This window comes from Podarcis bocagei (genome assembly GCF_964188305.1).
Source record: "Podarcis bocagei genome assembly, chromosome: 10".
NCBI lineage: Eukaryota > Metazoa > Chordata > Lepidosauria > Squamata > Lacertidae > Podarcis > Podarcis bocagei.
This window is the reverse complement of record NC_138135.1, coordinates 14,275,986-14,303,789: the sequence shown is the minus strand read 5'-3', so window position 1 is coordinate 14,303,789 and position 27,804 is coordinate 14,275,986. Positions and strand designations below refer to the sequence as shown.

The 27,804-nt window shown below is 46.6% G+C and overlaps 3 protein-coding genes across 7 annotated transcripts in view; 2 read left to right on the top strand and 1 right to left on the bottom strand.

Annotated features, from left to right (window-relative positions):
• IRAG2 (inositol 1,4,5-triphosphate receptor associated 2) overlaps positions 1–24,834 on the top strand; it is a gene marked incomplete at its 5' end in the record, with an annotated part of 62,012 nt that extends 37,178 nt beyond the window's left edge. The window contains 15 exons of the mRNA XM_081212197.1: positions 866–944; positions 3,401–3,438; positions 3,522–3,586; positions 5,908–6,027; positions 6,586–6,652; positions 7,903–7,930; positions 8,898–9,038; positions 9,421–9,552; positions 12,848–12,995; positions 13,796–13,833; positions 17,263–17,331; positions 17,424–17,485; positions 20,126–20,227; positions 22,332–22,433; positions 24,103–24,834. Of these exons, the coding sequence (XP_081068323.1) occupies positions 866–944; positions 3,401–3,438; positions 3,522–3,586; positions 5,908–6,027; positions 6,586–6,652; positions 7,903–7,930; positions 8,898–9,038; positions 9,421–9,552; positions 12,848–12,995; positions 13,796–13,833; positions 17,263–17,331; positions 17,424–17,485; positions 20,126–20,227; positions 22,332–22,433; positions 24,103–24,346 (1,435 nt within the window). The 3' untranslated portion in view covers positions 24,347–24,834. The remainder of the gene's footprint in view (positions 1–865; positions 945–3,400; positions 3,439–3,521; positions 3,587–5,907; positions 6,028–6,585; positions 6,653–7,902; positions 7,931–8,897; positions 9,039–9,420; positions 9,553–12,847; positions 12,996–13,795; positions 13,834–17,262; positions 17,332–17,423; positions 17,486–20,125; positions 20,228–22,331; positions 22,434–24,102) is intronic.
• The window catches only part of GYS2 (glycogen synthase 2), a 178,114-nt gene that overhangs the window by 115,393 nt on the left and 34,917 nt on the right, over positions 1–27,804 (top strand). The window lies entirely within an intron of this gene.
• DNAI7 (dynein axonemal intermediate chain 7) overlaps positions 24,706–27,804 on the bottom strand; it is a 278,992-nt gene continuing 275,893 nt past the window's right edge. For all 5 annotated transcript variants that reach the window (XM_081209963.1, XM_081209959.1, XM_081209961.1 and 2 more), the window contains 2 exons: positions 26,947–27,060; positions 24,706–25,119 (listed from right to left, as the gene is read on the bottom strand). In XM_081209963.1, coding sequence (XP_081066089.1) covers positions 24,844–25,119; positions 26,947–27,060 — 390 coding nt within the window. In that variant the 3' untranslated portion in view covers positions 24,706–24,843. The remainder of the gene's footprint in view (positions 25,120–26,946; positions 27,061–27,804) is intronic.

Below are 27,804 nucleotides of genomic sequence, written 5' to 3'. Positions count from 1 at the left end.
TCTCTTGATGGGGTGAGCTCCTGTTGCTCGGTCCCAGCTCCTGCCCACCTAGCAGTTTGAAAGCACGTCAATGTGCAAGTAGATAAATAGGTACCGCTCCTGTGGGAAGCTAAACGACATTTCCATGCGCTGCTCTGGTTCGCCAGAAGCGGCTTAGTCATGCTGGCCACATGACCCGGAAGCTGTACGCCGGCTCCCTCGGCCAATAAAGCGAGATGAGCGACGCAACCCCGGAGTCAGCCACGACTGGACCTAATGGTCAGGGGTCCATTTACATTTACCTACCTCTCATTTGCTCTGGATCCATCCAGTTGTTGTTCTCCCTGCCTCCCCCCCCCCCCAATCCCAATGGGCACCAGCCACCCCTGAGAGTTGGCATACCACATTTGTAAGCTAGTGAAATAATAATTCACCTTGCCATATAAAGATGTGGGGGTGGGAGGCCCTTAAGGCCATTAAATCCAGAGTCTTAAATTTCCGAGAGCTCAGTTGGTAGAGCATTCGATTCTTAATCTCAGGGTTGTGGGTTCAAGCCCCACGTTGGGCAAAAGATTCCTGCATTGCAGGGGGTCGGACTAGATCACCCTTGTGGTCCCTTCCAACTCTACAATTCTGTTGATTCTACCTGAACTATACCACTGACTATGACACCCAGAACAAGTAGATGTCTGCCTAAGTCTGGCTTGTTTTCCGCTCTGGCCTACAGCCACTTCCTCAACACTCTTTCTGCTTCACAGCCAGTGGGCCTGTTCACCTATGTAAATGCTGTAGATAAAAATATCCCCTGTGCAGCTTGCTTGAGGGGTAACGATGGTGAAGCGCAATGCTTTGGCTGCCTCATGCAAATGAAGCTTTCTGCTGTCAGGTGCGATGCCCAGTCTGTTGGTAACCAGACCGATGCAGAGCTTGCCTTAGCCAGAAGGATGGATGCAGACTCTACCAAGGTTAGTCTTCCATCAAGTTTTCCATCAGTTTTGATGACAGCACAGTTTCTCTGGGAGAAAACTGGATAGTTTAAATCCAGTGGGTGGGGGCTATAGTTTGTCATGTGGGAAGAGAGCTTGGGGGGGGGTGCTGTGGCAGAATGGTTCCACAAGAGGTTTATTCCCCACCCCCCATGGTGGAGAAGCTTTGTGGGTTCGTATTAAACTCTCTGAAATACCTGTATCCTGGTTCTTCTGGGAACAGTTCTGCAAGACAATGCACTGTTGAAAGATGTGCTTAACTTTCATTCAGGTCATGAGCCAAGGAAATACCAGATCCACATTAAGTGTAATGCGATGGGCTTTCTTTTCAAAGGGGTGAGGATTAAAAATCCTAACCCCTTTAAGGTTGTGTATGCACAATGCATTTAAAGCGCATCCACCCTCCAAAGAGTCCTGGGAACTGTAGTTTGGTCAGGGTGCTAGGAATCGTAGCTCCGCAGGGGTTAAACTTGCAAACCGGACCTGTGATCCTCCGATGAAGGGCTATGAGCAACAACTGAGCTATGAGCAGCAGAAGTAATTCGATTATAATGTTGTGGTTATGGTGTAATAGAGAGAAGGTAAGGTGCTGCAGGAGAGGAGAAACAATTGCAATGAAATGATAAAAATGAGAGAAAAGACGAAATTGGGTTTTGATTGCATGTGTTAAAAATGTTAAACTTAATAAAACATAATGGGAAGAAAGAGTGGGTTTTCCCGGGGGAAACAGTGGGCAAGCAGGAGTCTGGATGAGCCCAAAGTTATACAAACGCTATCAAACTAAATAATAAGTTGCCTCTTGAATTCTCTTGGCCCGAACCTCGTATCAATTTACGACTCAATCTAGCTGGGGCCAGTGGGGGAACTGCCCCCTATAGGGAAGGGGAGGAGCCCATAAACACATCCAAAATAAATAGTGAAGGTCTGGGATTGGATTTTTAAAATGCCAAACACAACCCGTCAAGTTCAGAAGGGAAAAGCTGAGGGTCTTCATGTTTGTTTGCCTTTAATGGCTTTCCTGGGGCTCTCATGGTTACTCGAGGTAACTGGATGGTGAGCTGAAGAGGTCTGCGGTTTATTTTTGTAGCCTTTTCTTGCAGCTGTAGGAAACAGCTGCTGCTGCAATGGCTGGGAACAAACCAGCATGCTTTCCACCAAAGCAAAGAGAATGCAAATCCAGATCGTGTAATAGCTAAAGATTTGCATGTCCATACACTTATCCAGCTAGACATCTCTCTCTAATACTCAACCAGCCTGCCTTCTTGTTTGAAATGCTTCTGGGATTTGATCCAGGGAGCGTGGTGTTAATGGCTGGGGAGTGTCCTCTTCCTGCTTTGAGTATACCATATTTTTCGCTCTATAGGATGCACCCGACCATAGGACGCACCTTGTTTTACAGGGGGAGAACAAGGGGGAAAAAATCTCTCCCTCTCTGCGCAGCGCCCCTTCAGCGAAGCGGCAGGAGAAATGGAGCCCCTTCCATTTCTCCTCCCAGTTCACTGAAGGGGCGCTGCGCAGAGAGGGAAAGCTGCGCTGCGCCTCTCCAGTGAAGCAAAGCCAGGAGAGCAAGAGGGATCAGTGCACACCGATCCCTCTTGCTCTCCTGGCTTCAGCGAAACCAGCGCGAAGCCTCCGGAGCACAGAGGGAGTTCCCGCTGCACTCCGGAGGCTTCAGGCGGCTATCCCTGAAGCCAGGAGAGTCTTGCTCTCCTGGCTTCAGCGAAAGGAACCCGAAGCCTCCAGAACTCAGCAGGCACTCCTGCTGCGCTCCAGAGGCTTCAGGCTTCAGCAAAAGCAACGCGAAGCCTCCGGAGCGCGGCAGGAGTGCTCCCACTGTGCTTCAGAGGCTTCGCATTGCTATTGCTGAAGCCATGGAGCCTGCATTCGCTCCATAAGACGCACACACATTTCCCCTTAATTTTGGGAGGGGGGAAAGTGCGTCTTATAGAGCAAAAAATACAGTATATGCTAAACATACATGTTAGAATTCCTGATCCATGATTGCAGTCATGGGATTTTTGTCTATCCACAGAGTGGGAAGTGACAGAGATAGGATGTTTGTGTTACTGTGTTCCGTGAAGTGGGACTATTGTCCTTTGTTTTTTCTCTTTGCTGTCTGATGCTAGAGAGAAAGGGAGCCATGTTGCAGTACTCCGTGTGTGTTTATATGTAAATAAAATAGATTAGCCAAAATGCTGAGTTGCTGAGGTCTGTTATGCAAGCTGCGCAAACTCTGCAGATCCCTAAGTGTGCTGATGTCTGTTGGCGTCGGTCGCTGTGATGTTTGGGCTGAAGAAAGCTTTTGAAGCTCCCGAACAAAAGACCAGGAGGGAGAGAACATGTCAGTCGGGCATGAGTCTCTGCCAGGGTCCTACTCGAGTGTAGGACGAGCTCCTAACAGTTTTCATCTCTTTATCTCTCCCCACCCATCCCAGGAGAGCGATACTGGACCACTGACAGATGTCCCATCTAGGTGAGAATGTGTGCATGCATTTCATAGCCCACTTCCATTCTGCTGTTGAACCATGCACTCAAATTAGGCCCTTGTTCTTTTAGCAGCGAACAAAGTCCACCCCAGGCGATTTCTTCCTCCACTTCAGAATGCACTAATGGAACACATGGTAAGCAACAACCAGGATCTTGCTATTGCCAAATGCATGAATTACTTTTGTGGGTGGTTGAGGTTTTCACATCTGCCAGGAAGGAAATACTATGGAGGAGATGAGGAACCTGTGGCCCACCCAAACATTGCTGGGCTCCAATGCCCAACATCCCACTGTATTCTGCTCTGGTCAGACCTCACCTGGAGTACTGTGTCCAGTTCTGGGCACCACAGTTCAAGGAGGACACTGACAAACTGGAACGTGTCCAGATGAGGGCAACCAAAATGGTCAAAGGCCTGGAAACGATGCCTTATGAGGAACGGCTAAGGGAGCTGGGCATGTTTAGCCTGGAGAAGAGGAGGTTAAGGGGTGATATGATAGCCATGTTCAAATATATAAAAGGATGTCACATAGAGGAGGGAGAAAGGTTGTTTTCTGCTGCTCCAGAGAAGCGGACACGGAGCAATGGAGCCAAACTACAAGAAAGAAGATTCCACCTAAACATTAGGAAGAACTTCCTGACAGTAAGAGCTGTTTGACAGTGGAATTTGCTGCCAAGGAGTGTGGTGGAGTCTCCTACTTTGGAGGTCTTGACAACCATATGTCAGGAGTGCTCTGATGGTGTTTCCTGCTTGGCAGGGGGTTGGACTCGATGGCCCTTGTGGTCTCTTCCAACTCTATGATTCTATGATTCTATGATCCCTGGCTATGCTGACTGGAGCCGGTGGGAGTCAAAAGTCCAACAACCTCTGAATGACCTCAGGCTCCCTGTTCCTATAGCTGTGGTCTAAACCACTGAGCCTCATGGGCTTGCTGATTGGAAGGTTGGCGGTTCGAATCCCTGCAAAGGAGTGAGCTCCCATTTCTCTGTCCCAGCTCCTGCCAATCTACCAGTTCGAAAGCATGCCAGTGCGAGTAGATAAATAGGTACCACTGTGGCGGGAAGGTAAACGGCGTTTCCTTGCGTTCTGGCTTCCATCATGGTGTTCCATTGCACCAGTAGCAGTTTAGTTATGCTGGCCACATGATCAGGAAAGCTGCCTGTGGACAAACGCTGGCTCCCTCGGCCTGAAAGCAAAATAAGCACCGCAACCCCATAATCGCCTTTGACTGGGCTTAACCATCCAGGGGGTCCTTTATAGCCTGGAGAGCTCAGTTGGCAGCCTCTCGAGCCTTCTAATCTGTGGGCAAATCCAGACAGCCTGTCTTAGTTGGAAATCTTGTGCCCGACGGCACCACTGTTAGGAGGTCTGCTGTAACACAGCTTGGAGGCAAGGGCACATGCCTTGCATGCACAAATTCCTGGGTGTGTTGAGTTTTTGTAAGGTCCTGGGTAGCAGGGCTGGAAATGACCTTTGCCTGACATCTTGGAGAACCACATCCAGATGCACAGACTGGACACCATAACTAGAAGGAAATGATTCTCCAGAATTACATTCCCTTAACAGCAGGTTGCGTGGCAAGGCCCCCAAACCAGCCCCTTGTTAAAATAAATTCACACGGACACAGAATATTTAGTTTAAGGTTATTGGCAAAATTTTAGGCCACAACTTTTTTGAATTACAGAAATGTGAGTGGTATTGGCTTAGGGATTGGCATAGACTGTACCGGACACCTGCATGGTTTGCAGGAAGTCAATAAGGGTAAACCATCCCAATAGGAAGCCACGTCGGGGGAACCCGCCTGTAGCTTTCCTCGGTGTTCCCAGAGGCCTGGCATGGCCCTAGCCCCTCAAGTGGACTTCGGACAGGAACCAGGCCCGGGATTCCTTTAATGGAATACCCTTGGTCAATGGAGGAGCAGGCGATGGCTGACCTCCCCTCCCCCACAATTCAATGAGCCAATGCCTAACCGCCAAACCTTACAAAGTTGTGACGATTGCTAAGAGGTAGGCGAAAACCAAGTGGCTCATGCCAATTGGCCAAATGGGAAAATTCCTACCTGGCCCCTTTCCCAAGACAGGCAACCAACCAACGTCCAAAGCAAGGCCACAGAACACATAAATTACAGAGCGGGTGGGCAAGTGTTCGGCAGCGCAAAGCAGGTGCATAGCCACATCGCGCTGCTGCTTTTGAACTCCTCACAATCCCCCCGCTCAAAAATGATTGGCCTATAGGTCTGGGGTGATTGTGATGCCACCCTGGCATGAAAGTGATACTCCGCCCATGCCAGGGGGCGGGGAGGAACTGGGCTGGGGGCCTGCCCACAACCAGGACCATTCTAATGATGATCCCACTTGTGTTTTCCTCTGCTGTGAAACTGATGCAGACCTTTAGAATTCTGAGAGATGTGAGATATTGGACATTATTGTTCGTTGCGCTTCTCCGTACCCATTGCAGACTTGGACCCTACACTACTGCACACCGTAGAGGAGACAGTCTGTGAAGCTACTTTGCTGCCAGGTGAAGAAACTGCTGCAAAGGAAGGAGCTAACGGGGAGACTTCCACCAAGAGCACTGGTATGGTACCTTTGGATTATTGGACTCCATCCCTTCTGCTCCAGCAAGTCCCTTGGTTTCTGTGGTAGGCATAGAAGATTGTCCGGACACTTCTCCACCAGCCTGCTCACTTGCCTGCACGACATTCCACTTTTCCTGTGGCTACCAGGCCAGCACTTGAATACAAGGCTGTCTTAATCCTAAAATGATTTGTGTTTGTGACACTAGTCAAATTTGCAGAGTAAACTCAGCATCTTAAAGAGCCTTTAAATGCACCTGTTCACACCTGTACATGCCTGCCTTTGCCTCAAAGCTTCCCTTTTTGCAGAAGTCAGTTGTACATAGACAAAGGATTTGCTACATTTCACACTTCAGGTAAAATTTTGATGAACTCATCTTGACCCATGCCAGTGCAAAGGTGGTATCTATGCAGCACTGTTGTCCCACCCGAAAAATATACCAGTGGACCAATAAACACCCACTCCTGCTTTGAGCTTCCCAGTTGAATGAGATGATTTGCTCTGATTGCATGTTTCATTTTTGCTTTTAATTATTATTTCTTCCATCCACACAATTCAGCAGGAGATCCTTCTTCACCTGAGGACGTGGCTAGTGTTGCTGTGTGTAAAACCAGGCAGAATAACAAGTGAGTTTCAGGTCCTATGACGTCATCCCACCCCTTTGGTCCCTACATGGTCATCTTCTCTCGCAAGCCTCCATTTTGTCAGGAATCTTAGCTGGCGAAGGGGAGTAAAGAAGCACAGGAGGCCTTTGCAGTTCCAGTCGACAAGCATGTGCAGTTTTCCCATCTGGTTGGCCACTGTGAGAACAGGATGCTGGACTGAATGGGCCATGGGCCTGATCCACCAGGCTCCCATTAGATGTCAAGGGGAAAAGCAGCTATTTGACTTTCAGAAGATCTCTGAAGGCAACCCTGTATAGGGAAGTTTTGTAATGTTTGATGTTTTATTGTTTTAAATATTTTGTTGGGAGTTGCCCAGAGTGGCTGGGGCAATGCAGTCAGGTGGGCAGATTATGATGATGATTATTATTATTATTAGTAGTAGTAGTAGTAGTAGTATAGTAAAGGTAAAGGGACCCCTGACCATTAGGTCCAGTTGTGGCCGACTCTGGGGTTGCAGCGCTCATCTCACTTTATTGGCCAAGGGAGCCGGCGTACAGCTTCCGGGTCATGTGGCCAGCATGGCTAAGCCGCTTCTGGCGAACCAGAGCAGCGCACAGAAACACCGTTTACCTTCCTGCCAGAGCGGTACCTATTTATCTACTTGCACTTTGACGTGCTTTCAAACTGCTAGGTTGGCAGGAGCTGGGACCAAGAAATGGGAGCTCACCCCATCGTGGGGATTCGAACTGCCGACCTTCTGATCGGCAAGCCCTAGGCTCTGTGGTTTAACCCACAGCGCCACCCGCGTCCCACTACTACTATATTTTATTTTAATGTTCTGATGGTCTGTCCTAACCCGATTTAGTGGTGGCAAAATCAGTGGCAGCAAAACTGGCATTTTTGGGGAGACTCTTCTGTTTCCTTGAAGCACTTCTTGTTTCTGGTGCCAAAGGCACCTTATTTAGAGCTGGTTTCACCATCTCTGAGGAGTTCAGGGAGGGCAGCACTGGACTGGAGGAGGATTTCCCCCCCCCCCGAACAGATCTGAAAAAAATATTCAAAGTGCGCTCCTTCAAACCCCATCACCTCTCCTATAACCAGGGAACTTGCCAGAACTCAGCTCTGGCACCTATAAGCTGGCCGCCATTGCCATTCTTAAGAGAACAATGGAGGTGTTTGGGGTGAGTTCTGGCACCTTTTATTCTAGAAAAATAGCACTGCCTAGAACCACGTGGTCTGGTGGTGTAATCATTTGTCTCTTCTGGTTTCAGTGTGTCTCCCAGTGAGAAGGAAGTGGAGGTAAGCCTTTCAAAATGTTTGCTGTTCTTCTGCCTTCTCTCCCATGCCCAGAATCAGCCTCCCCTAACCTGGTGCATTCTATATATTTTGGACTACAGTTCCCATCATCCTTAATCATTGCGCTTGCTGGTTGGTCCTGCTGGGAATTGCAATCCAACATCAGGAGAGCCACCAGTTCTCTCCATCCCTGGTTAAAAGCTGTTTGAATATCTGGCATTTGTTGAGAATTGCAAGTGAATTGTTTTTGCCATCCTGCTGTGTTGTGTCCATTGGATCTTTTTGTTGCTGGTTTATTATATTATCTCAATGTCAGCATAAAATGTGTGTCCACTGCATAGGCTCTTCCAATTCCACACAGTTGTTTCTGATCTTGTGAATAGCACGCCTCTACTTTTAGGTTTATCCTTCATTACTGGTCAGTTTCACCTCTTTTTCAAGAGAAGCCTTTATCTGCTTGCTTTCCATCTGCAAGGACTGGTCCTCATCTTCTTCTTTGGCGATCACTCGTAGCCAAGTAAGATTGTCTTCCATAAACATGGTTTTAAAAGTGAGTCTGTAAGTGACTGTGGAGGCCAGTTCTGGATCCACACATCCTTCCACAGTGGGGACAGTGGTTTCCGGGCAGGAGTTGATCACGGTGTGGATTTGCCAAGCATGCCTTCCTCTTAGCACATTTCTCCATTTTGCCCTGTGTTGGAGCATCTTCAAAAGCCATGACACTTTTGGTAAAAGCTGTTCTCCAACTGGAGCACTCGCAGGCCAGTGTTTCCCAGTTGTCAGTGTTTATACTACATTTTTTTAGATTTGCCTTGAGAGAGTCTTTGAATCTCTTTTGTTGACCACCAGCATTACGCTTTCCATTTCCCCTTGCTGGTGGCTATTTATGGGCAATCCCTTTTGACCAGGAAACTTGATTTATGTCATTGCCTGCATTGGGGTTGCGTGTATCTTTTTTTCCCTTCGCCAGGGAGAATTTCTTCGGCTGTCTCTGGGATTCAAATGTGACCTCTTCACTTTGGAGAAGAGAGTCAGGCTGGAAGAAAGGTCCCGGGATTTAGCAGAGGGAAACCTGAGGAAGGAGATTGCCAGCGCCTTGAAACTACTTGATGTAAGGAAGAGCTATGTGCATCTGTTGCTCATTGTTTCCCTTGGCTTTGCTTTAAAAGGGCGAGGATGGACATAACATCTTTAGAGTGGGGCGGGTAAAATGGGAGTGTCCACATTGCAGCTTTATCACCTCCTAGAGTGAGCTTTAAACACCAGTGAAAGGTACTGAATGGCTAGTACCTATGAAGTCACCAACACACTTCCCTCCATTGTTTCTCTGCTCCAAGGCCATTTGCAAAAGTGTGTGAGGAGCCTGCCTGAATCGGGGACCTTCTGCATGCCCTGAGCTATGACCATTCTACCCTGCTGCTTAATCTTCATTTATACAATGGCTGCAATTTTTACATGCCCTCTTTTTCCTTTTGAACACTGTTCCTGTTCAGTCCCTGTCCTCTCTAAGTGAAGATAACCAGGCACAGGAGATCGTCAAAAAGCTTCAGAAGAGCTTGGAGCTGCTGAACCAGTACGCCACCAGGCTTGCCAGCAAGGCAGAAATGCTGGGGGCCATTCATCAAGTAAGTGGTCCATTCCAGAAAATGTAAGCGTTGCCTCTTTCTTTTAAAAGCTGGGTTGGGGAACTTGGGTCCCTCCAGAGTTTGCTGGACTCCCACTCCTGTCATCCCTCTCCATTGGCCAAGCTAGCTGAGGCTGATGGGATCTGGAGTCCAGCAATGTCTGGGGAGGGGCACAGGTCCCTCAACCCTGTTGTTAGAAGGCGCAAGCTTAAAATTGGGCCATTCCTTTATTGGGTAGATGGTGTGATCTTGCTATATCTGCAGACGTTTGAAGACCTGAGGAGGAACGGTTAGACAGGGCAGGGCGGTTGTTACAGAAGAAGTGGGAGGTCCATTTGGGAGATCAGTTTTGGAGTTGCGGCGTTTGGGGCAAGGAAGCAGGGGAGGAACTTGAGGGGCACCGCAGCAGAGGCTCTCGTGCCAGGAAGACTGCTGTGGTTCTCATGAGAAGGAAAAGCTATGCATTGATCCTGAACAGCTTTGTTGAATGCCTGATTTCTAAGTAAAATCCACAAACGGATTTGAAGTAGAACCTCGACTTGGCTGAAACTTACCCTGGAGATTTATTTTGCATTATGCTATTTCATACAACTTGTGTGGACTTGAGCAGAGAGCAAAGGTCCCATCCTCTGTCGGTTTACTCATTTGCTGTCGCCAGTGCTTTTTTTTCCCAAGAAAAATAGGTTCTGGAATGTTCTAAGGAAAAGCGGGACATTCTGGAATCAAATCAGAAGCTGGGACAGCTTCAGTAAATCCAGGGCTGTCCCTAAAAAATAGGGACACTTGCAGGGTCTGGTCTCTGATAATGATTAAAGGCACTAAGGGCCAGATTAAACTAACCTGAAGCTAGCATAAGGACTCCTGTTTGTGCAAGGGGGTTCTCCTTAACCCCTCACCCACCATCCACTCCCATCCCGTGGGCAAGACCAATATTGCTCAGGAATCGTCCATCTGACCATGTTTACTATATGGTTATGAGCTTTCGTGTGCATGCACACTTCTTCAGATACACTGAAACAGAAGTTGCCAGATCCTTCTATATAGTGAGAAGGTGGGGAGGGGTATTACTCAGAAGGGTGGTGGGAATGGGAGATTGGCAGATAGCTGAGATGACTATTTAATTGCTCATCGTCTAACATTGTGTATGCCATCAAATGCCAACAGTGTCCTTCAGCTCTCTATATTGGACAAACAGGCCAAACCTTACGCCAAAGAATAAACGGACATAAATCTGACATCAAGAATCACAAAACAGAGAAACCAGTAGGAGAACACTTCAATCTCCCAGGACATTCTATACAAGATCTCAAAGTAGCTGTTTTACTACAAATGAATTTCAGAAATAGACTGGAAAGAGAAGCTGCTGAATTGCAACTCATTACCAAACTTAAAACCATGGAGAGACCTGGTCTGAACAGAGACATTGGATTCTTATCTCATTATACATGACTAAGCCATTTTTCACCTTCTCACCCCTTGCCTTTTCCTGTAAGACCTATTACAGTCGTTAAGAGTCGTCAACAGGCTCATCTCAGCTATCTGCCAATCTCCCATTCCCACCACCCTTCTGAGTAATACCCCTCCCCACCTTCTCACTATATAGGAGGATCTGGCAACTTCTGTTTCAGTGTATCTGAAGAAGTGTGCATGCACACGAAAGCTCATACCAAGAACTAACTTAGTTGGTCTTTAAGGTGCTACTGGAAGGAATTTTTTTATTTTGACTATGGCAGACCAACACGGCTACCTATCTGTATATGGTTATGTTTACATTACTGCATGCTCAGTATTAGCGAGCTCCCACTGCTAATTTTTGAAGCAGCATTCACATATTAGCCACAATCCATACCAACCCTGTGGTTTCTTGACAAATACTGCTGCTTGGATGCATTTATTTTTTCTCAAACCAGCTTCAATCTGACGAGGAAAGTTAAGCTGCATTCGCTTTGCACTTCAGAAGAGAGTCTGCTTTAGAGACAGGTGTCACGCCTGTGCAGATGACAACTTCACGAAGAGGAGTTCTTGGTGTGGGGAGGGGAAAGTAAAAAAGATTGTGTACTTCATTCAGGTGTAGACATCCTCTGATGTGAAAAACACCATGCATATGCAGCTTGGAATAATTGGGGAGAATAATTGGGTGCATGCTTCCCACCTCGGATCAAATCTATGCTTCCAGGTGCCATAAGAAAGCTGCAGAGATAGCGCAGGATAGTGCGCACCCCGGAAATTATCTCTTTCAGCTTCTGCCTTCTGGAAGAAGTCACAGGGTTATAAAGACTAGGACTAGCCGCCTGAGAAAGAGTTTCTACCCAAATGCAATTTTGGTTTTAAATGCAGTGTACGGAGTATATTGTATTTAAAAATGGGGTATCAGAGTTTTTAGGGGGCTAACCAGGTTGGGATAGCTGGGATAGCAGGCTTGTTGGGTTTTGAATGTTTTATGTAGATTTTTCAATTTTGTTGTTCTGTATGGGACAATGACAATAAAGATTATCGTAATTGTAATTAATCGTAATTGGAACAGAGCTGTTTGAGCCTAGTCGGCAGTTGCAGCAGGATCAAGTAAGAGAATGGACTGAACCTCTGTAGACTGCAGTTGGAAGGGGGAATTGCATTTTTAATACTCTCCTATGTAAAGCACACCCACCTGCTCAAGTAGAAAGCTAGCACAGCAGAAAGCAGGCTGAACTAGAAGCTGTAATCTGCAAGTATATACTTTTTAGGAAATCTTCGCTACAGACAGAGGATACTAGTTTTGACTCCCCCCATGGCATCTTAGGCTGAAGAATCAACTCTCTATCTTAATAGAAGCCGGGGGTGCTTGGGGGGGCGAGAATTCTCGCTCTGCTGGAACTTTTGGGTTCCCACACTCCTGTGGGGGGCGGGTTTGGGGGTGCGCTGAGCTCTAGCGCTGCCCTCCAAGCCTCTCTGCCGGCTCCGTGTCACAGATGACACTCAGCACACCGCCATTGTCCTCTGCAGCAGCCAGAAGTCCTCAACTCCCTATCTTAATAGAAGCAAATCACTGCCTTCCACTTTGTGTGCAGAGCAGATTGTACAGTCCAGTGTTTACCGGAGCCATTCTGCGGCTCGCCAGGTTGTCCTCTTCCTTTTCCCCTCAACGCTTTAGGCGAGCTCAGCTCTGGAACAAATTAGCCCGGCGTCCTTCCAGATGTGTTTTTGGGGCTACACTTCCCATCAGCCTCGGTGGCTCGTTCTGCGTTTGCACGCAAGGACCGCTCTGGAAATTCTCCGGCTGGTCTCCGCGTGCCCCCCCTAACTTTCTGTTTCTCAGGAGAGCCGGGCCAGTAAAGCTGTAGAAGTGATGATTCAGCACGTGGAGAACCTGAAGCGTACGTACGCCAGGGAGCACGTGGAGCTGGAGGAGCTGAAGCAGGTGCTGCTCCAGAATGAAAAGTCCTTCGGCTCTCTTGGGGACCGAGGTAACAGTGGGCGAGGTGCTGACTTGGCCTTGCATTAGCTGCCACCATTTGCTCCCTTGCTTCCCCGCAACATGCAGGTGACTGCTGAGCATCTGATGCACGCTGAGCGTCTTGGACTCTCTTACTGGGGAGGCTAGTGGAGCTAGTGGAGGCTGGCCCATTAGGATGAATGGACCTTCAATCTGCCTGCCTGTCTCCTTACTGACAAGCAGTCCACTGCCTTTCACCTCCCTCCTCATCTGTCTCAGTGTTGTCCCTTGTAGGACTCAGCAGGGAGGAAGACAGAGACACAATTGCCATGCCTGGCATTTGCTCTGGCACCACCTGCCCAGCCTTCTGGCCTACTGGTTGCAGTGGGTACCAACCACCCCTAGCCTGTATGGTGTAGTGGTTAAGAGCAGTGGACTCGTAATCTGGTGAACCGCGTTCGCTTCCCTGCTCCTCCACATGCAGCTGCTGGGTGACCTTCTCTGAAGTCTCTCAGCCCCACTCACCTCACAGAGTGTTTGTTGTGGGGGAGGAAGGGAAAGGAGATTTTTAGCCGCTTTGAGACTCCGTCAGGTAGTGATAAAGCGGGATATCAAATCCAAACTCCTCTTCTCCTCCTCTGCTGTGTGTGGGCTTAAAAAGACCATAAGAGCTTGCCAGGTCAGGTCAATGGCCCATTTAGTCCAGCATTCTGTTCTCTCAGAGGCCAACAAAATGTGAAGGCAGAGCATAGTTATTATGGCTAGTAGCCCTGCAGACCTATAGCTGTGCTATAGATTGATTTTCTCCCCCTACTCTTATTGCTGTTGCAGATGAATCTTCGATTAAAAAGCTCTCTGGTTCCTTAAAGGTACAAACGTTGCTGCAGTTCTAAGCTTTTAGTTCTCTGCACACTTTGCCCCTGATTCAGTGGTACCTCGGGTTACATACGCTTCAAGTTACATACGCTTCAGGTTACGCACTCCGCTAACCCAGAAATAGTGCTTCACGTTAAGAACTTTGCTTCAGGATGAGAACAGAAATCGTGCTCTGGCGGCGCAGCGGCAGCAGGAGGCTCCATTAGCTAAAGTGGTCTTCAGGTTAAGAACAGTTTCAGGTTAAGAACGGACCTCCAGAACGAATTAAGTACTTAACCCAAGGTACCACTGTAACCTGCTCTTTCCTATGCTGTGCCCCGCTGCAATCTTGGACTCTATTGATCTCCACTCCAATGATGTGATTTTTTAAAAAAACAAACCCTGACATGTTTTCCTTAAAGAAGGCTCTGAAGTCAAATTTGGGTGTGTGACGTCTCTTGAACTAGGTTTCATTTTTTAATTATTCTACGCAAACAACCAAATTGCCATCCTTTGCAGAATTTGGCATTTTGACAATCCGCTTGCTTTTTATAAAGAAAATGTTACGTTCTAGCTCATAGGGCTGTGATATTTTGAAAGTGTGGGCAATGTCTGGTTACGCCTCAAGCAGGAGGGAGAATCAATACTCTGCATGGTAACTTTGCTCCATTACCACCACTGGCCGAAGCAAAATAATTGGAGTTGGTTTGTATGTGAAGCTGATGCAGGTGATATATACAGAGTAGAATGTGTTCAGCATCAGTCGTTGAAGAAACAAACTGTAGGCTATACGTTCTGATGAGATTAGCTTCTGTAGAATAATACAACATGCTGGTCTGGAGCAAAATGCAAGTTACTGATAGGAGTTTGTTTTTCTAGTGCTGATGGTTCAAGTGGAACTCAAGAGTTGTGCAAACAGTGGCCGCAACCCTGAAAATACAGTTTTTCAAGTTTATTGGCGGTGCATCCTGTGTTGAAATTTTAATGAGTACCTTTAAGCACTTTCAAGGGGGGATGAGGGAGAAATTCGTCTAGCTCACATTTTGATGCGGACTCGCCAAATTTGCACTTCCTCCTTCGAAAAGCACTTCCTCCTTTAAAATTTTGTGTTGTTCTCCAACCAAAGAGTGCAGATAGCAGAATGTGTAACGTTAGTGAAAACTGCACAAAGAACGCCTTCTGTTAAGGGAAAACTGCTTGCAAATATGCATGTGTTAAACAAAGTTGGAAACAAAAAGAGGTGTGTCAGAGACAGGCATGAAAATGCACATGGATATTCACATGATTTTTAAAAAAATTATTTACTCCACAAATGTATGCAAAAACAGTGTGAACTGAACTTAGCCTGGGAAAATAAGAAACCAACATTAACACTTTCAAGTAAACCTAGCAGGGACATTAGACATAAATGCTCAAATTGGAGCTGATTCTGAACATGACCTGCTGCTGCGCTTTGCTCGCTCTTTGCCTTGCCCTCTGTTCTGCTTCTCCATATTCTGCCACCCAACTCCCTAGTTGAAGTAACTCACAAGGAGGAAGATGCCCTTAAGTAAAAAAAAACTCTGAATGAAATTTTGGGAACTTGGAAAATCCCTACGATTACAAATCTCAAAAAACAGTTGGCTGCCTGAACTGCAGAATTTCAGGCTTGGTTTTTCTCATGGTATGCTTATGCCTCTAAATGACCTGAAATGTAATACAGCAAAGAATCTTGAAAAGATTCAGAAAGACAATTGAAATGGAATTTACAATCGGGCAACATTTTGGTGTCCTTGCTGAGTAGCCTTTTTAAGGAATTGGGTGGAGGGGATGCTTCTTCAACTGGCAATAGTTTGCAAAGCCTTGCTCTTCCTTTTGAAGTTTTGTTGACATGACCTGTTACTCCTTGCCACTTGGTTTTTTGCACTCTCAAAGGTAAGCCCCAAGTAGCAGCACATCTGGTGTTGCTGCAAAACGCAACCTAGTGTAATATTTTATCTGTGTCATAACACCATGGCACTCTGCATGTCCCTATCTCCAACCCACATCAATGGCTTCTGTAGGGGAGAGGCAGGGAATGTGAAATTATGTGTCTGTGGTCAAGCGCTGCTCATTTCAGAAAAGGGAGCTGACATGTGATTAACATCTAGGGACAGGGAAGAAATTTGGTTTGGTTTGCATCTACAGATGCGGCTGGCGCTCGGTTTGGTTTGCATGAAAATGCCCGATTTGCATTTTTCTGAAAAAATATGAGAACTGGAACGCAGCAAAGCTTTGACACGCTCACACCTCCAAATTTTGCAATGCCGTTCTCCAACCATACGCATACAAAAAAATGTTTTGTTAGGGGCGCTTGCTCTCAGAAATGTGTATGTTTAGGAGAAAAATCTATGAGGAGGGCGGATTGTGCACTAAAAGGTTGGTGGGTTTTTGCAAAGGCTGTAAAACAAAAGTGCAAGCTGACATGGAAAACGTGAAGAGCCACAATGAAGATTTGAAAAAATATATATGAGAAACTAACATCAATGGAATCATCCATTCCTTGTAGCACCATATCAACTTGGGGCCCAAGTGGACTTCCACGGAGAGATATTTGCTCAGTGAAAAGTAATAGTATTAGTAATAATAATAATGATTTATTATTTATACCCCGCCCATCTGGCCTCCCCAGTCACTCTGGGCGGCTTCCAACAAAAGATTAAAAGCATCTACTAACTTAGGGCGCCCCAATTTTTCATAGTAAATGGTCTGCTATAATGCTTCAGCGTGGAAGCTGTGGACCGCACACTGCCATGTTGTGCGGGGAAGGGGGAGCAGGGTTAAAATTTCACACACACGCCCTTCCCAAAGCCAACTAAGTGAGGTGCTGGGCTTTGGAAAGGAGATCCTAACACCCTCCCGCCTCCTCCTCAAAGCTTGGAAAGCATTAACTAGGTTTGGGGAAGGAGGCGGGATTACTCTAGGACAAACATAGGCAAACTCAGCCCTCTGGATGTTTTGGGACTACAATTCCCACCATCCCTGACCACTGGTCCTGTTAGCTAGGGATCATGGGAGTTGTAGTCCCAAAACATCTGGAGGGCCGAGTTTGCCTATGCCTGCTCTAGGACCCTGTCAATTACCTCCTTTCCAAAGCCCAGCACCTTGCTTAACCAGCTTTGGGAAGCCAGTGGGAGGGCTGTGGCGAGGGGGGGGGGAGCTGTCAAATGTTGCCGAGGGCCGCACAAAAAGGACTCGGAGGTCCGTGCATTGGACCAGTCTGTACTAACTTGTACACATTTGTGAGACCAGCTGAAGAGTTGCAGAAGGACATCTTGAGATAAGAATATCAACAACGGCATCTATTCTTATATATTGCTAAGTTGTACTTGGTTCATGTGAGCGATACTTTTGCATAGAAAACCACAGGGCGTGTAAGCTCTCCAAGGCAGAACCCAACAAGCAGTGTCTCTTGTTTTATGTAGCCTTCATCCCTACGCCGAGTTAGCATTGCAACCTTGCCTAGGAATACTGGAAATGCTGTTTTGCCGCTGGTATGTAGGCATTTTCCAGTACCGATAGTTTATTGCCATTGATGTATCGGATAAATACACGCTGAACTCTCCTCTCCTTTTTTTCTCCAAAGGCCCAGTTAAATGAAACAGATGGAAGTGACAAAAGTGACAAATTCAACAGGCGCCCTAGTTGGTAAGAAAGGAGTTTGTGTGGTTGAAAGAGATGGCTATGCACTGTGTGTGTTCACTAAGACCTTTAAAATGTTTGGAATTCAAGTACCGTATTTTCCGGCATATAAGACGACTGGGTGTATAAGACGACCCCCAACTTTTCCAGTTAAAATACAGAGTTTGGGATATACTCGCCGTATAAGACTACCCCTCTTCCAACACACACCAAATAATTTTTTTAAAAAACCAGTCTCCAGTCCGGCTTGGAAATCTACTCCACTTCCCAGTGTCCCAGGGGGCGGGCCTGGCCTGGCCGGGTCCGTTTAAATGGAGGAGCGAGCCAGATGGCTTCCTCTTTGGCTCGCTTCCTCAGTCACTAGGACGTCGCTGAACTTTGCTCGGTTATTGTTTTTGTCGGACCTGCTGAAGCATTTTGGGGGGAATTTTTACTTCTTTTGTTGAGCCGCTCTCGTGGAATTTGCTAGTGGTCTACTACCAGGAGCGGTTAGGGTCGTTCTGTTGCTGGTGATTGGGGGGGCTTCTGGGGCCAATTTTCAAGCATATTTCTGCTTCATTTAGAGAGCTTGATGTCCTCTGATTAAATTTGCTGTCATTTTGTCCTTTGGTGGGGAGTTGCTGCAGGAGCTGCTGCCATAGCCGGCGTATAAGACGACCCCCGACTTTTGAGAAGATTTTCCTGGGTTAAAAAGTAGTCTTATACGCCAGAAAATACAGTACTTCAGTTCCCAGTACAGGCAGGAGCTATATTGTGAAACATGCTTCTGGGACGCTAGCCTAGTGAACTGTATCTTAACTTGGACACCACCTATTGAGATGTCTTCATACTGGCCTTTTGAGCAGGTTCTAATACAATGATTTGGAATATCAGGAAGAAGAACAATTTGCTCCTCTCTCTTCTGTGCTAAGAAAACTTATTATTATTATTATTATTATTATTATTATTATTATTATTTAGCATTATTTGTTCAATTTACATACTGCCTTTTATCAAAACATCCTAGGGCAGTGTGCAGCATTAAAAGCACATTACAGAACATCAGTGATAAAAGCATAGTAAAAAGTATACTGACAGGCAGCCTAATCATAAAATAGTTGTCGTAATAGCTACATTTCTGCAGGCCATAGATTATTTAAAGTGGCATGTTTTTGCCTGGCATCTAAAGATATATAATAACGGCGCCAGGAGAACTTCTTTGGAAGAACAGTTTGAGGGAAATGTGCGTACAACCCATACATTTGTAAAAAATAACATATCGAAATGCCTTGTGTTGGGAGGAAATGGCTGGTGCATATTAGTCAAAACCGGATACAAAATTGTGTGTTGGAGGAGAAAATAATGCTAAAATGCTTGTGAATTTTTGTCGATTTTTTAAAAATAATATCACAAATTGCTGCAGAAAGATGGAGAACTTGATAGAAAAGAGAGAAGCTTGATTGATTTGTCCAACCAGTGTGGTGTAGTGGTTAAGAGCGGTGGACTCGTAATCTGGGGAACCGGGTTCGCGTCTCTGCTCCTCCACATGCAGCTGCTGGGTGACCTTGGGCCAGTCACACTTCTCTGAAGTCTCCCAGCCCCACTCACCTCACAGAGTGTTTGTTGTGGGGGAGGAAGGGAAAGGAGAATGTTAGCCGCTTTGAGACTCCTTAAAGGGAGTGAAAGGCGGGGTATCAAATCCAAAACTCCTCTTCTTCTCTTCTTCCAACCTTACCTGTGACTAACTGCCCCACAACACATAGTTTAGCTTTCGTGTGATAAATCCATAATGTTCTGCATTGGGGAGGTTTCTGGACTTTCTTACGCCGAAGGTATTCTGCATATATGGCAATGATCTGCTCCCAGGGCCGGATTTAGGTTTGATGAGGCCCTAAGCTACTGAAGGCAATGGGGCCCTTTATATGTCCAGCTGTCCTTTGTCAACAACAAATTGTCCCTGTTTTTTGTGCTGAATATATGCTATATGGTCATTTATGGACCTAATAGGTATGTACAGCCATTTGCACATAACAAAATATGTATTTTATCGAAGTAATTGTTGAACTGAAATATAGTCAAGAAGTATATTAATAGTGAGATACAATAAAGAAGAGGTATATCAATGGTGAAATAATTATTAAGCTGTAACTTTAAATGATTTTTTTATATGATTATTGTTTTCATTTTATGAATCAATGGTCTCGTTAGTTAATAAAATTCATGTTAAATTGCTGTTTTGTAGGTTGTTTTTAAAAGTCTGGAACGGATTAATCCGTTTTGCATTGCTTTCTATGGGAAAGCCCACCTTGGTTTTGGAACGGACTTCCGGAACGGATTAAGTTTGAGAACCAAGGTACCACTGTATATAGAAATGAGCAAACCAGTGACATTTTAGGGAGCAGGCTAGCAGGCGGGGCCCATTACTTACATCTTCAGAGCCTACGCAACACAAAACAAAACACGGTTGCTGTATGTGGGTTTTATTTTATTTGTTTTTTTATCTTATATTTTTGAAATCTACAACCAGGTTTGTTTTTCCTTTAAATTTTTTGGGGGCCTCCCAAGAGAGTGGGGCCCTAACCTATAGCTTGTTTAGCTTATACGTAAATCCGGCAGCGTCTGCTCTGCAAGGGCAAAGCAATTAGGTCTAATCTCTTCTTCCAATAGGGGCTTAATGGGAGCAAAGCAAGGCGAGAAGCGCCCTTTGTTGCAGAGGTACGTAAGCTCGCCTTCCTGGGCTGAGTCGGAGGAAGATCACACTGAGCCCAAGTAAGTCTCTATGGTTCTTGCACATTCTGGCCCCAGAAGCCAATGTCAAAGTTGCACCTCATATGTTCCCCCCCCCCCCAAAAGGTATTGCTTTCTGATGAATGGTGGTAAATTGTTTTCCTTCTAACTCCCTACCTGGAAAGCACCTGTGAATCTGGGAGTTGTAGTCCAGAACATCTGGGGGTGACTGCTAAGTCTGGGGGAGGAGAAATTTGATTCAGTTCACATTTAAAGGCAAACCTTCCTAATTCGAAATTTGGACTTCTCCAAATTGTGCAATGCAGTTTCCCGGCTGTGTAATGGGCACAAAAATCTATATGGGAAAAGCATGTGTAGAAATGCTTATGTTAGTGAAGATAACATACAAAATGCACTGCATTAGGGGGAATTGGTTTGCAGCGTCTAATAAGCGAAATCAAATGCGAAGTTGTGTCTATTAGAAGAAATTCACCGATGAGTTTTCGTGAGGACTTTTAAAAAAAATTTGTTGCAAACTGATGTGGAGTTCTGAAACTTAAGAAAGAGAAACGAAAATGGACAGATTGGTCCATTCAGAGTTGGATAACCTTGGTTTAAGCTATAGTTAGTTAAACACATTTGTGTGAGAGAGATGAAAGTTTCTGTGAGTTCCTTATATCAAGAGAACATCCAATGGAAATATTTTTAAGGATTACCTTCTCCCCATAAGCCTCTTTCCAAAAGTTACACATGAGATCCAGGTCCCTCTCTATAGTGGCCCCTTTTTTGTCTTGCTCCCTTCCAAGCCAGCATATTTTAGTCCTTTGAGAAAGCCTGCTTTATTATCACTTTAAAAACAAAACAAGTTTTTAATGTTTGAAGTTTTATTCTGTTTTTAGTCCTCTGTTGGGAGTCGCCCAGAGTGGCTGGGGAAACCCAGCCAGATGGGCGGGGTATAAATAATGAAAGTTATTGGTTTTTATTATTATTCAAAGCTTTTGTGGTTTAGGATACTGTCTAGACCAGGGGTAGCCAACATAGTACTCTCTGGGCTCCAATTCCAAAGTTGGAAAATGCTGTTGGGCTTGAGTCTTGCTTGCAGGCTTCCCAGAGGCCTCTGTGAGAACAGGATGCGGCAATTGACCCTATTGAGTGGAGTGGTTCTTAACTCTTAAGTCAGTGGTCGCAAACGGTGGGAACTCTAGTCCAACAGTATTTGGAGGTCACCAAGGTGGCAACCCCTGATCCGGACCATGATATCAAAGCTGTCTGTAGGTTTTCTCTTGTTGGTATTTGTAGTTGGCTGTACAATTTCAATTAAAGCTTAACTGCATGCTGTTGGACTGGGTTGTGTTTAATATCGTGAGCTGCCTTGGGGGCCAGTTTGGCTGGGGAAATAGATTAAAACTGTAAGGATGATAATATTCTGGAGGGAAAGCGTTGGGAAGGAAATGTTGCAGAGGACTAGAAACTTTGCATTTGGCAAATCCCTCTTATGCCCTCCGGGAGTCTTGTGTAGCAACCCGAAGCACATAAGGTAGTTAATAATAATAATAATAATAATAATAATAATAATAATAATAATAATAAATATTATTTATATCCTGCCCTCCCCAGCCAAAGCCGGGCTCAGAGTGGCTAACAACAGTAAAATAATACAGCATTCTAAAATCAATTCATTATAAAATCAGTTCAAATCGAACTGATGGCAACCATTGGGCTAGAGTTCTGTGAAGAATGACCAAAGACAGGGGTCAGGCTGCACCCTGACCAAAGGCCTGGTGGAACAGCTCTGTCTTGCAGGCCCTACAGAAAGATGTCAAGTCCCGCAGGGCCCTAGTCTCTTGTGACAGAGCATTCCACCAGATTGGAGCCACAGCCAAAAAAGCCCTGGCTCTGGTTGAGGCCAGCCTAAGCTCCCTGTGGCCCGGGACCTCCAAGGTGTTTTTGTTTGAGGACCATAAGGTCCTCTGTGGGACATACCAGGAGAGGCGGTCCCGTAGATACGAGGGTCCTAGGCCGTATAGTTCCCCCTCATACAGTTGCAATGAAAAGGGGAGGAGCATTTGAGGGGCTAATCCTTTTGTCAAAGCAATGCATAATCTCGCCAGCCGACGGCAGACTTGCATGAAATTCTCCCTTACAGAAACACTCCCTTGGAACCGCCGGCTTCAGAGACGCGAGGAAGCAAAGCTTGGAAGCTGAGCGAAAAGGAAAGCAGCTCATCGAAATGGGGGCTGCACTCACTGTAAGTGGCAGAGGGAAAGGGCATGCTTGGAATTTGGGGGTTTTCAAGTGACTGAGTCGGTGGCAGCAAATAAAAGCAGCTCCTGAACAGGGAGAGGGAGGAATTCAGCTCACATTGAAAGGTGAACATACGCATGGTGTGGCCGGCGTTTGTTTCTGATGTCCATCGACATGGAAGAGATTTCCCATTGCCCACACAGATCCTTGGAGAGGTTAACAATGTTACATTGTTAAATTGTGGGGCTGTAATGTTAAGACACAGATCCTGACCCCCCCCCCTTCTTTTTGTTAGGATATTTCCGTTCCACCTTAAAAGGGAGCAGGATGTTTGTGTCACAGCCTGCGTATTTCCTGTTCACAGGATGTTTACGTTTGCTGTTGCTTTCGTTCTCAGTCTGTCGGAGACTCTGACGCAGAACAGTCATGTTTTTCCTTGTTCTGATCAACGCTGAATAAAGTCTAAATATGCTCTCCTGCTGTGCATCTTCTGCTGTGTGCATTATCTGCTGATAAAGAGTGTGCACGAGCCCTGGAATGTGGCAAGGTATTTCCAGGAAACTCGTGTCACTAGAAGCTGCGTGACTACAAGGATCGATGGCAGCCAAGCTGGCAGCCGGCTTGGGGCCATGATGGACTATATCTCCCTGGCAGTATCCCAACACTTTTGTCCTCTGTTCTTTGCCTACCTACCCATTTTGGTCCTCCTTGTGGCACAACCCATTTCTGATGGCGGCTCAACCATCCTAAAACCAAAATTCCAAAAAGGGAAATTGGAGCACATTTCAGCAGGTCCTTGCTCCATGAATCCAGTGAAGATCTTCAGATTTACTTTAGCACATGTTGGAACACAACAAGTTGCTGCAAGTCTGGATTGCCTATGCTGTTGCCAACTGAGTCCTAGCATAAAGCACCAAAAGTCTCCTCCCCACATGCTTTTGTTGAATGGTCTCTTTAAATTTGAAGGTTCATTATTGTTCCACAAGATGTGTATTTCTTTAAGGGCCAGAGCAAATAACGTGACCTAGTTTTACAGCTGTGAAGCAGTATAGCAGGTGCTGTTAAGTTATGTTAATTAAGCTGTTGGGTATAGTATATAAAGAGCAGCACCTAGCTCTCTCTGTTCCCTGGTGGTCGGGTTGGTGGATGGGTCATGCTTATTGATATATTACAATTAATGTAAAAGGAGTTTTTGTTATTAAAACCTAGCTACAGTTATTTTAGGGACGCGGGTGGCGCTGTGGGTTAAACCACAGAGCCTAGGACTTGCCGATCAGAAGGTTGGCGGTTCGAATCCCTGCGACGGGGTGAGCTCCCGTTGCTCGGTCCCTGCTCCTGCCAACCTAGCAGTTCGAAAGCACGTCAAAGTGCAAGTAGATAAATAGGTACTGCTCCGGCGGGAAGGTAAACGGCGTTTCCGTGCGCTGCTCTGGTTCGCCAGAAGCGGCTTAGTCATGTTGGCCACATGACCCAGAAGCTATATGCCAGCTCCCTCAGCCAGTAAAGCGAGATGAGCGCCGCAACCCCAGAGTCGGTCACGACTGGACCTAATGGTCAGGGGTCTCCTTTTACCTTACAGTTATTTTGTGCTCCTTGTAATGTGTGGTCTCCCCAGCACGCCTTCTGCAGCGCAACTAGTCTGCAAATAGCCAACATCTTTTTCTTCCCTACAGGTATAGCAGATTCTTCTCTTGGGCTTCCTCTCTCCAGACTTCCATCTGCAGGACCAGCAAGACTCTCTTCGTCTCCATCTTTGCGGTGGTGCTCCTTGCTGTTCTTTCCACCTTCCTCCTGGGCTTCTCCTTCCAGAGGCCAGCAGAAGGCGCCCCCATCGGGACAGGCGATGCTTGGACATCCGTGCAGCAGCTGCTGTGGCCATATACTCGCCTCCAGCACCAAGCTCCACCTCCCGTATAATTCACTGGTGGGAGTTCAAGATGAGGTACCTTTCGGACATCAAGATGGGGAGCAGTCCTGCCATGTGGTTTTCAGTGGGCAGGTGCAAAGGGGTAGATAATATTTCAAGCTCTCTCAACTTTCAACATCATCCAAAGTCCCCATGCAGCTTACAGGTACAGCATTTCGATGTTTCTGGAGGCCCCGCCCTTGCAAGATATTTCCTGATAATTCAGTTCAAAACGAAACACAGTTTGATGCTTCTGAATTTTTAAAAATCTCTCTTCCCTCCCTCCCCCCAATCGTACTGAAGCTGCAAGATCTTAGGAAACATGTTTTAGGAAACACTTGGGAGTGAATATAGTTTGTCCACAAACAGCTTACAAAGTATGGTATTTATTTTTTTTCTGGAGGAAAAAATGCATCTGAAATGTTGAACCTATCGCAAACGTCAACCTCTTATTTTATTGACAGGAGTGTCTTCGACTCAATAAAGTTCTTAAGCGGTGCGTGGCTTCTCAAGAGTACGTTAGTAGCTTGGTAGAAAGCAACAGCTGGTACACGACGTCAATGAATAGATGGTGGGCCTGCCTAATTCTCTCCATTGCTTCTTCGCTGCCAAAGTCTTTGATCAGGTGGTAAAGGGTGGAGTGGAATTCCGTGTCCTCTGCTATGTTCTTTGAGAAGTTGTCGCTGTCCTCGGTGAGCTGGAGCCTCTGAGCTCTCTGCCCGTTAAACATCAGGAGGGCCCAGTCTTTATCCCATACTGGCTCTTTTGAAAGGTGTTCACAGATCTACCAACAGGACAGCCAGGAGTTGTTATAGCCAATAACCTGATGGGCTTGGAAGTAGTAATGTTTGCTTGTTTAGAAAAATGGGGGGCTGGAGGGTAGCACCAAAATCTTCCTTTTTCAGAAGGGCTAACCTGTGGGACAGAGCCTAGGACTTGCCGATCAGAAGGTCGGCGGTTCGAATCCCCGTGACAGGGTGAGCTCCCGTTGCTCGGTCCCTGCTCCTGCCAACCTAGCAGCTCGAAAGCACATCAAAGTGCAAGTAGATAAATAGGTACCGCTCCGATGGGAAGGTAAACGGTGTTTCTGTGCGCTGCTCTGGTTCACCAGAAGCGGCTTAGTCATGCTGGCCACATGACCCAGAAGCTGTACGCTGGCTCCCTCGGCCAATAAAGCGAGATGAACGCCGCAACCCCAGAGTCAGCCCCGACTGGACCTAATGGTCAGGGGTCCCTTTACCTTTAACCTGTGGGACTCCAGCTCCCATTGACCCCAGCCAGCATGGCCAACGGCTGGGGATAAGGGGGACTGCAGTCATCTGGAGGGGTTAGCCCTTGAGCTGGTTGTGTGTACAAGTCTGGTTTCAGTTGCTGAAGGCTGAAACAAGCTTTGCACACTCACTCTCTCTGCTAGGTTTCTGCACTGCTGTCCCCTAATCCCCACATTCTAGGCCAGGCATAGGCAAACTCAGCCCTCCAGATGTTTTGGGACTAAAACTCCCATCATCCCCAGCTAACAGGACCAGTGGTCAGGGATGATAGGAACTGTAGTCCCAAAACATCTGGAGGGCCGAGTTTGCCTATGCCTGTTCTAGGCAATGTCTGTTTTGAACACTTTCTATGGACTGATAAGCTTCCTCCTTGTGTGAACCCCTTAACCATCATTTCCCTGCAAAGCATTTTATATAGCCTGGCATCTTCCTCATTAGTGCTAACCAGGTTTGCTCTTGTAACCAACCTGAAAGTGCCTGGTTAATGTGAATTACAGCACTGATGCAGATATGTAATGCTATATAAAGGTAAAGGTACCCCTGACCATTAGGTCCAGTCATGGACGACTCTGGGGTTGCGTGCTCATCTCGCTCTATAGGCCGAGGGAGCCGGCATTTGTCTGCAGACAGCTTCCAGGTCATGTGGCCAGCATGACTAAGCCGCTTCTGGCAAACCAGAGCAGTGCACGGAAATGCCGTTTACCTTCCCGCCGGAGCGGTACCTATTTATCTACTTGCACTTTGATGTGTTTTCAAACTGCTAGGTTGACAGGAGCAGGGACAGAGCAACGGGAGCTCACCCCATCGCGGGGATTTGAACTGCCGACCTTCTGATCGGCAAGTCCTAGGCTCTGTGGTTTAGACCATAGCGCCACCCGCATCCCTCACATAATGCTATATAACCATGGTTTAAACCAGTGTTTCCCAGACTTGGGTTTCCAGATGTTCTTGGACTCCCATCCCCCCTAGCAAGCAAGACCAGTAGTCATGGATGATGGGAATTGTAGTCCAAAAGCAGCTGGAGACCCAAGCTTGCTTTGCTTAACCCTGTGTTTCCCAGAGTGCAAAGGGGAAGCCAGGCACCATTCTGATCCCTGGTGCCTGCAGGGTTAGCACACTCACCATCAGCACTGGGTGTCTATGTCCAGATTCTGAGAGGGCAAAATGCCTCTACCAGGTGGTCTTCCCTGCCTGCCTTGCCCCCCCCCCCGACCACCATCAATGGCTACCTAATTGCACAGGAGATGAGGGCAAAGCACATGAAAGCTGCCTGCTCCTGTTTGTAGAATACAGGGAAGGAGCTTGAAAACGAAACCAAAGTAGCACAGCCCCATACGTACCTTGAAGACCACATTTTCCTCTCCGCTCAGCAAGTTCCACTTGCTCCAGCTGAAGGCAAAGGAAGATGCGATGAGTGCCATTTGCTGGTAACTGGTGATTTCTGCTAAAAGTGTCTAAAAACAAGAAGATAGAAACAGAAGACTGAAACACCTCTCCACCTGAAAGCATTCAACATCGTCTCTCTTTAATGGAAGGTGGGATCTTGTGTTCTCGATGCCCCCAGATCAATAAAATAAATGTTGCCCATCTCTGTCAACATGCGGCATGCAAACACAAACCACCACCCTATGTTTACTTGTTATAACGGAACCAGGCAGAGGGCCTTCTTGGCAGTGGCACCCGCCCTGTGGAACACACTCGCACCAGATGTCAAAGAGAACAACAACTACCAGTCTTTTAGAAGACATCTGAAGGCAGCCCTGTTTAGGGAAGCTTTTAACGTTTGATGCATTACTGTATTTTAATATTTTGTTGGAAGCCGCCCAGAGTGGCTGGGAAAGCCCAGCCAGATGGGCGGGGTATAAATAATAAATTATTATTATAACATGTAAAGACAGGCTCCAGTGGATTGAGCAGACAAGACCAATAGTGGGTCCAGTGGTCAAGAAGGCGGTTTCTGTACATGCTGTAGAAGGAAGTCAAGGGCAGATGGGGCTCATCAACCTGGGAAGGTAGCCCATCTAGGAGAAGGAAAACTCTGACCCTAAACCTCCACTGCCTTTTGGGATATCTTTGGGAGAAGAAAAGGCTTGGGAGAAAACCCTATACAAATCCTGAGTGGAGTCCCTAAGACAGTTGGATGGTACACCACCTTCCAACAATTCCTGCAGCCAGGCTGCTACTAAATATCTTGCTCT